This window comes from Henckelia pumila, chromosome 4 (assembly GCF_033568475.1).
Source record: "Henckelia pumila isolate YLH828 chromosome 4, ASM3356847v2, whole genome shotgun sequence".
NCBI classification, from domain to species: Eukaryota; Viridiplantae; Streptophyta; class Magnoliopsida; order Lamiales; family Gesneriaceae; genus Henckelia; species Henckelia pumila.
The window spans coordinates 66,680,834-66,690,474 of NC_133123.1; the positions used below are offsets into that span (position 1 = coordinate 66,680,834).

A 9,641-nucleotide genomic window follows, 5' to 3' on the forward strand; every position below is an offset into this window, starting at 1 on the left:
TCTATATTCCCTCTTCTCTCTAACTTTTTTTTTATTATCAAATTTAATCAGTTCTCATTTCTTATTACATCATCCGTACAAACTTCTAACCACAATTTTCACGTGTATTTATGGTTAAAAAAAACATAAAACTACACGTTCAATCAAATAAAAATTATAATATAATCACTTCACTTATCTTACTATTTAATTAATATATACATTATGTTTATTAAAACCAACAAGAGTGTGAATGATGATATGTAAACGACGGAGAAAAAAATGAAAATCGTCGGTGTGTGAAGCGCACGTGCACATAAAGTTTGTGGGCATTGATAATTTGAAATGGCGTCCAATTATTTGTGGGAACGCGAAATTGTGCTGCTTTTTGTTTGGTCCACATTTGAATTTAACAAATTTTATATTGTTTCTTATTAAAGTAAATAGAGTATATAATAATCTCATGTTCACAAATAATAGACTATAGTAAATGCACATTTTTTTAAAGAGTGTTAGAAATTAGAGCCCTAAAGCAGTAGAGCCTATATCTATATTTCATTTAAGTCTCAAATTTAAGATCCAATTATAACATATTTCTCGGAAAAAAAACTTAAAATCCTACAAACAATTTTTATCTTCACTTTCTAGAAAGCGAACACCTAACTTAAATCATTTTATATCATTGATTATAGTTTTCGTTGATGACTTTTATTAAATCATATTTACATGCATAGAAATTATGGCAAATTATTTAGATTCTTAAAATGTAAAATAGCGACAAAAATTAATAAAAATTTTAAGAAAAATAATTGAGAAATAATATAATTTTTGTAAGATAAATCGATCGGATCCATGCATATAAATCAAATAAAATTACTAATACTTTTTTATTTTTTTGATTTAGAAAATGAAAGTGGCGATGTAGGCATTTTGTGTGTGAAATTGTTAGGCAGTGGCCAACTTTATTCCATTAATAATGCCATTGGTTATATCAAACAATAATATATTATGGACCGATGAATTCGCAATTTCAATAGTTTCCTTTTGACGTCCTATTTTCGATCATCAGGGACCATAAATTCTCTAAAGATTCGCATTTACCAGAACAGACCGCTTTCAGACCCGACGAAGGTACGGAATGCACTTGATTTGAGTGATTTTTGCTTTAAAATTTTGCTAGGAACTTCAGATCTTGTTCTGAATACATGCTGTTTTGTTCGGTTCAAGTTTCGTGCAAAATGATTGGGAATCTTATTTAGAAACGTGGATTTTTGGTTTTTCGAAATTTGGAATCGGATTGAAGTATGTCCGATCGTTATTAGTTTTTTGGTTGATCTATGATTTGTGGAGAGGTTGGAATTTGATTGTTTTCGTTGAGCAGGGGTGAAAATGGGGACTTTGCGTGCAATTTGGCAGCATCCGGACGATTTATATCCGTTGGTGAAGCTGAAGTTGGCTGCAAGGTATGCGGAGAAGCAGATTCCGTCGGAGCCACACTGGGGATTTTGCTACTCTATGCTTCACAAAGTTTCGAGAAGTTTTGCTCTCGTTATTCAGCAGCTCGATACCGATCTTCGCGATGCAGTAAGTTTTGTTGATTTATATTTTCCCGTTTCGTTATTTTGGTAAAAAAAAATTGCCAAGTGTTGAGTTGTTATCGTTGTAGATTTTTTTTTTTGTTGAGAAGGCTTTGCTTAAGTTTTCAGTCGTAGCATTATATTGTTGTGTGAAAGCGTTGAAAACAAATTTTTCCAAAAGTTCGACTGTATAATAGCCTGTCCAACAATAATGTAATCCGAGACTTGTAAAAGTATGAGTGAAATTAATATATCTAAGGTGGGTGCTCGTGTTCCGGGGATTGTGGGCAATAAAGATCCAATATCATCTCCAACCAAATCGATCACATTTTAAGGTACAGTTAAGGTAGTGTTTTGGATTGCTTTTTGGAAGCACTTTTTGAAATTTTTGTGAAGAAAAAGCTCAAAAGTGCTTCATAGAAGCAATCCCAAACACTACCTTAATCAGTTATCATTTTTAAAAGCTAACTTATGATGCCTTCACTGGATACAACATTTTCCAAAAGCTCGCGCCCATATCTGGTAGCCTAGCACTAAATTTTTCTTTAATAGGCTGTCGCTAAACTATGAACATATGCTAGTACCAGATAGTACCATCTGAAGATTTGGTTTCTTGATTCCTAAATCCTAACACTGAGTAAGACGCAAGTTGGTAACAAAAATAACAACTAGATTAAATGAAGTGTGATCAGAATGAAAGGGCTAGTATTTTGGTTTTGTTTTATTTGCTAGTTATTTTAGAAGTCACTTGGCTAATCTAGCAAATAATATGGAATTTTGCAGATATGCATCTTCTATTTGGTTCTCCGAGCTCTTGATACTGTTGGTAAGATTTCCTATTGGTAGCACATTTTTTTACAGTTTTCATTTTAATTAATACTGTTAAAACAGAGACGGATTAAGTTAGCGTTATCTGGAATTACATGACTACCGATACTGCAAGCGATTGATCCAGTTGAGGATTCTATTATTCCATAGTACTAAATTTTTTTAATTTGTCTAGCTGATGAGAGCATTGAGTCATGGAGGTTTTATACGGATTTTTGCCAAGATACCATGCCTACAATCTTGTTGGCCTACCATGTGTGTGCTTTAGTTAATTTAATGAATTTTCATATCTTTAGATGCCTAGATGATGTAGAGGAAGCGTAAAGTAAAATGGATTAGCCTGTATATTCACACAGAATAGTCAGGAAAATCTTGGAAATATAGTATAACATTAGGATAATCCCATCGATTCTCACAAAATAACCATGAAAATCTCGAAAATATGGGAAAACACTCAAAATAATTGTATTCCACCATCTACTTGCCCGTTGTTAATGGAACTATTTATAGACGGATTTACAATAATAAATTTTGGTAATATTTTTGAAAAAGGAAAGTATAATTATCGCAATGAAAGGATAATATCAGTCCATGAAAATTAAATCAGAATCGAGTCCGACTTTCTTAGCTTATTTATTACCTAAACAAAATTTTATCAGAAATGAAAAAACACCCAAAATCTTGCCAATTTGGATACCTGGTGTCTGGTGATTCCAATATGCCAAAAAGGAGTTTATCACTGGACAAATTCTTCATGAACACAAGCCTGAGATGTTCCACTTTTCAGACATTTGAGTCTCCTTAATTTTACATTGGTTTAACCGTGTCTTGAGAAGGAGTCAATCCTTGATTCTCAGAATGCAGAAACTGTTGCCTTTTCATGGAAAATGTAAAAACAATTCATCCATGAGCCTCTTCTAAGTCATTACCCTTGGGGATAAAATTAATCCAGGAACTAATAATTCGGTGTCGATCATAAAATATTTCATTTAAAATTGTTAGATTCCCAAATAACAATCTAAATGATTATTTTGATTAATGTGACAGAGGATGATACAAGCATCGCAACAGAGGTTAAAGTACCGATTTTGATGTCTTTTCACCGTCACATATACGACCGCGACTGGCATTTTTCATGTGAGTTTTCAAGTTCTGCCATTTGATCTACTTCATGTTATTTCTATTAAGACCTTTTACTTCATTCTTTTAGGACAGTTTGTGATAATCTTATTTTGTAGCCGCTCTTTGTCATTAACATAAATATGCTATAGTTTAGGTATGATGAGGCTGCACTTCTTGTTGGTCACTTTGAAAACTTCGTTATAATCCCTGACTCTCAATTCATCTGTTGCATATCCTCATCCGAACATGTCCTGAATTCATGAAGGAATTAAAAACTTGATATGCTGACATTCACCATCCTTTTTACAGTAAACTGAATGCTGTTAAAAGAATGAGCATGTTGTCTGAATATAGTTGTTACAGCACCTGCTAAGGCATTTTGGTCATAAATCTTGACGCTGTTAAGTGTAAACTAATTCAGGCTTGAATTTTTTCTAGGGACAATTACCTGCTTTGATTGGTAAATGGGACACCTATAATTTCTGTGTTTACCTTACATTTTTTTCTGTTATCATCACGTTAAAGTCAAAGGAGATAATGTCATCCTTGTACCAATTTCCCACTTTATGACTACAATAGTTCAGCCTTTTATTGTAATCTTCATAGAAGTGACTGTAGAATCATTTATCAAACATCAAGTGCCCTAGTCACGACAAAGTAGAAAAAGAGATATGATCAAAATTAATCGGGCAGGAGTAAGCAGTATTCTTTCTAGCTGCTGCTATTGTGGTACGAAGCTTCAGAAAGGCCAAAAATTATATAAATTCCCAGCCTTTTCAACTTACTCACGCAAGGGCTGGTTACTCTTCAAATGATGCTGAGTCTCATTGTTTGATAGACACTTCTATTTCTGCTGACTGCTGTTGTCACCTTCATTATTTCGAACATGAGGGACATCCAGATGAATTCTTCTCTGTCATCGAACTCCACTGGATTCAGTAAATTTTGAAGTCATCCTTGTTATGTCCTTGCAGGTGGGACTAAGGACTACAAGGTTCTCATGGATGAGTTCCATCATCTATCGACGGCTTTTCTGGAGCTTGCAAGCGGGTAAACCTCTTTACTGATAATCATTATTCATTTAGCAGTATATCTATTTTTTCTTGAAACACGTGTACAATTTATTTGGCATTTTGTGAATTGAGCTAGGGAACTAGATTAATGTTAATACCATATGCTTTGTCTGAAAAATTAGCCAGGAAATTGAACTCTGTGCACCAGTTTGACTAAATGTAGAGATTGGAGTTAATTTTAACTCTGCTGGCGACGATAAATACTTTTCACTTCCAAAATCTCCTCATAAAATCATGCTTCATTTCTTCTGTGATGATACACTCCTGATTGCTGATGCTTGGCATTGTTAACTTGAAGTTATTTTGGTTCAGAACTAGTTCAATATGCGAAATGATACTCTTTGTGAATGAAAAGTTTTGTTCTCTTTTGCAGTTATCAAGAGGCTATTGAGGATATTACGATGAGAATGGGTGCAGGAATGGCAAAATTTATATGCAAGGAGGTAGTTGTTCACACTCGCGTTGGTTGAATTAATGCTTTGGAAGTTTGGGTTACTTGTGGTTTGGCTAAGTCTTCATTAGCATCTTGAATATACTAATATAATCTTTGATTGCTTCTATGCTTGACAACATTTTCAAATCTGTTACTCACCAGGAAAAAGGTGATGTCATGGAATCTAGAATGTCATTTAACAGCTTTGCTTGCTCATGTGATTGACGATGGTCTCAAATCTAGAATGTCATTTAACAGCTTTGCTTGCTCATGTGATTGACGATGTTCTCAAAACTGTTATTCATGAGGAAAGTAGAAATGTCAGCTTATGGATTCTAGATCTCTTAACAACAGTATTTCTACTTATTGCCTTTTGTTTTTAATTTTACCACGGTGTATAACCAAGCCATAATAACATGACATTGATGAATTAAGAAAGACAAAATATTCTGGAGTCCTATGTGTGCAACGACAAGCATCAAATTGCATTCGTAACAATTTTTACCCTTCCCAGGTAGAAACGATAGATGATTATGATGAATATTGTCACTATGTGGCTGGACTTGTCGGATTAGGATTGTCAAAGCTTTTCCATGCTTCCGGAAAAGAAGATCTTGCTTCAGATGCTCTCTCGAACTCAATGGGTTTATTTCTTCAGGTACTGTTAGCAAAATGAATGTTTACTTTTTCTCTCCCATTTGAAACTCATGATACTTGCCTTGTTTCTTTTCGATAAGTATAGAAAACAAATATTATCAGGGATTATCTGGAAGATATCAATGAGATTCCCAAATCAAGAATGTTTTGGCCTCGCCAAATTTGGAATAAATATGTCGACAAACTCGAGGTACTTTTTTTCCTTGCTTCATGCCTTCAATTCAATACTATACTTCCTTCATTTCAAAAGTATAGTATTGACATGGTAAAAAAAAAAAAGGAAGATCAAATTCACTATCTGCTGTTTGGATTTCCTTCAGGACTTAAAAGATGAAGACAATTCATTTAAGGCAGTGCAGTGCCTGAATGACATGGTCACAAATGCTTTATCACATGTTGAAGACTGTATGAAATACATGTCTTCTTTGCGGGATCCATCAATCTTTCGATTTTGTGCAATTCCACAGGTATACATGTTGATGCATCGTTTTTCAAAATATAACTTCCTGTGAATTACTTGGATGGTTAATGTCATCACCACATCCATGAGTGGTTCTGGCTTGTTTTCAAATTTCTATTGTAAAAAATCAGAAGATACATTTGATTTGGCTTTGTTAATATCCACAGATAATGGCAATAGGGACTCTAGCTTTGTGCTACAACAACATTCAAGTATTCAGAGGTGTTGTGAAAATGAGACGTGGTAAGATAAATTCTCTCAATCCGATCTTTTTTCACGACAACATGGTTGTGTTTATTTCTTGTTACCTTTCTTTCTGCGTAATGCATTCGTGAGGTTGAGAAACTGAATCTGCAAGTGGAGGATGACATGTACTAGGCAAAGTGGAAAAATCAATAATTGGGTCATGACAGATTTACATCAATCTATACTGGAAAGCGCTTTGTGTTGGTCTGCTGTTATACTAATGATCAGTCTTTTTATTGCTGCTCATTTTTCTTTTCAACGTTCTTAACCTTGAAAAGAGCTCACAAGCTGAAAAGCTTCCTAAATTTTTGACCATTTTGTTATAGTCAACCATACAGAATTTAACTGAAGTGCAACATGTGAATTTATGCCACATCCAAATGTGGCTGTTTCTGACAAAATAACTTGACCTATGTTCAGGTTGCATTTAGCTTTTACTTTATATTTCTGCCAGACTTCTTGAAATTATGTGCTGTTTTCATGTTAATTCTGTTCTAAATAAAAAAAGATGCTATGTTTTTTATTCTCTTTTTCTTGCCCTAGGTCTTACTGCCAAAGTTATTGACCGAACTAAGGCCATGCCAGATGTGTATGGAGCCTTTTATGATTTCTCTCGTATGCTAAAATTTAAGGTACGAAACCTCATCTACATGAGTATAACATTCCCACTTGGAGGTATGCAACATGCTTCATGGCAAGAGCTTAGGCATTAATGTTACTGTAAATGGGCATCAATTAATTTAACTACAACTATTTCTGCATCAAATCGAGTAGATCAAGGTTTTGAAGCGTTTGAAAATTAGTTACCAAGTTTCTGTTTCTGATTTTTATATTCATGCCTCAAGGTCTATCTATCATATGCTATAAGCTTTTCATGCTCATTTTACTCATCAGAATTTTTGTTCAGTAAATGCGTACACATAACAGATAACCGAACAGTCTTGATTAAAATTATTTAATGATGCTGTTGAATGTTGATTTTTTTTCTTTGCTTGCATTATCATTTCCCGTCATACATTAAAAACGGGCTGTTTTCTGAAATTCCTAGATTGACGACGATGATCCTAATGCTAGAAAGACAAAGGACAACTTAGAAGTGATCTTGAAAATTTGCAGGGATTCGGGAACCATAAACCAAAGGTTTATTTAGCTTTTTTAGTTTTTTCCTGCCAGAAGTTTATTATTATTTTCTTCCAGAAATTTGTTGTTGACTTCAACCAACGCTTCTTGTTTTTGCACCAGGAAATCTTACGTGATCCAGAGCAAGCCTCAGTATAATACTGCTACGGTTAGCATCAAATTCCTTTTTCTTCACTTTCGGTCGAAACAGATGACTGCACATCACATTTTTTTCTAATTATGATTATTTCTTGCAGTTTGCTATCATTTTTATCATACTCGCCATTCTCGTATCATACTTATCTGCAACTCGAGCTACTAACATCTGTAAGTGTTTCCATCCAAGATAGTAATTTTTAGTCATTACATAAGAAAATGGTTTCCAATCACATCGCGCTCTTCGTAAAATGCAGGAATCTCTTGTTATGGACAAGTAGCTGTAGAAAGAAACTTATCCCTGTTGTCCTGAAGACCAGGATGATATTTGAAGTTTCATCACTTTTGCTGTTGAACCATTGCACTTGCTATTATTTGTATCATACTCGAATAACTTAGCGAGCCGTTGAAGTTTTCTGCTGTGTAATGCTTTCTGGTATGTATGTTTGCATAATCCAAGAAAGCTGTTAAATATGTTTGCTGTAAATCCAATGGTGAGTATTATGTATCTTGTATTTAGTGTTTGGTATTGTCATCTCAAGCAATTTTCATGTCCATGCATTGTTGTGCAAATTTTAGGATAATGATTGAATGAATTGTTGAAAGCAATGAATTTAGGCTTTAAAATTTCGATAAATCTGACGATTAAATTTGCATTAAAACAAGGTCTGTCAATTGGTTGAATTGATGGCGGGTTGGGAATACCCGAACCCAACCCGCCATTAATTGTGGGTTGAGCGGGCCAATTCGTAAAAAATTAAAAAAAAAAATTTAAAAGATAAATTTTTTTTAAAAAAAATCATACATAAACAATTATAAATGATATACATATTTAAAAACTCATTAAAAATAAATAAATTATTATAAATAATATAAATTTTTAAAATTAATCAATTAAACATAAATTATAATAAATCATATAAATCATTTTAGAGCTTATAATCATTTATAAAAAATTTCAAACAATATAAATATAAATTGTTCAAAACTTATCAATCCAACATAAATATTTAAAATATTAATTATAATATAATTTTAAAAAATATATAAAAAAAAAATTGGCGGGGTGGCTTGGCCCGTGGCCCAAAAGGGACTACTCGTTTAGGCCCGCCTCCTGACGAGCCGCCAAAAGTATGACTCACCCGTCATTTTTTAATGACGAGACGGGTTGACCCGAAGAGCCAAACCCGAATTGACGGGTCAAATTAAAACCAATGTTAAAAAAAACTCCGACGATTAAACTTGTTTAAATGGTGATATATTTGAGCTCCATCAAGTAAAAAGGTGTTTGGCTGAGTTTATAAGCTGTTTTGGAGCTTATAAGCACTTTCAATTTGTTTGACAATAATTTGGTTAAACAACTTATAAGATGTCAAAATAAGCTATTTGACAGCTTATAAGTTATTTTTTAAAAATGCTGGAGTGACCCTAATTTTTTTAAATAGATTTTATTTTAAAATTTTACATCTCCAAAATAGCATTCTATATTTTCATAAATCTCTGTCATGCCCTTCACTTGTAAAATATTAAATATTTTTTTAAAAATAAAATTTTCAAAGAATATCAAGTTTTCTAAATTAAAATATGAAATATTTTTATTTTTGATAATATATGTTTAATACTTACTATAAAATTTTAAAACTATTTTTTAAAAAAAAATCAAAAGTATTATATTTTTTTTGGTAATTTTGACAATAAAAAAATCTTATAATACCAAGCACATCAACATCTTTAATTCGTTTAAAGTAAGTTCATCCAAACACTTTAACAACTTATTAGCTCCTAAACCAACTTATAAGCTCTTAGAACTTATAAGATATTTTTAATAATCTCAACCTCCAAGTAATGTTCCATTTTGGTGCAAACTCAACCTTTTCTTTTGAACTAGTGAAGATAGTTTTAAAACACAAGGTTTCAGTTTATTAACTTTATTAATGGAATTTTTCTTTAACATTTTCCTTAATATATTTTTTAAACGTCTTTCAACCTTA

General features: G+C 32.8%; 1 protein-coding gene across 1 annotated transcript; it reads left to right on the top strand.

Annotated features, from left to right (window-relative positions):
* Nucleotides 1-952: 952 nt before the first annotated feature.
* LOC140863586 (squalene synthase-like) lies at nt 953-8,207 on the top strand. Its single transcript, XM_073267118.1, has 15 exons — nt 953-1,110; nt 1,361-1,563; nt 2,340-2,382; nt 3,432-3,521; nt 4,481-4,556; nt 4,953-5,022; nt 5,527-5,670; nt 5,755-5,859; nt 5,990-6,136; nt 6,297-6,372; nt 6,919-7,007; nt 7,424-7,515; nt 7,618-7,663; nt 7,752-7,821; nt 7,908-8,207. Coding segments are annotated over exons 2-15 (1,245 nt in total). The 5' UTR covers nt 953-1,110; nt 1,361-1,368; the 3' UTR covers nt 7,910-8,207.
* Nucleotides 8,208-9,641: the final 1,434 nt, after the last annotated feature.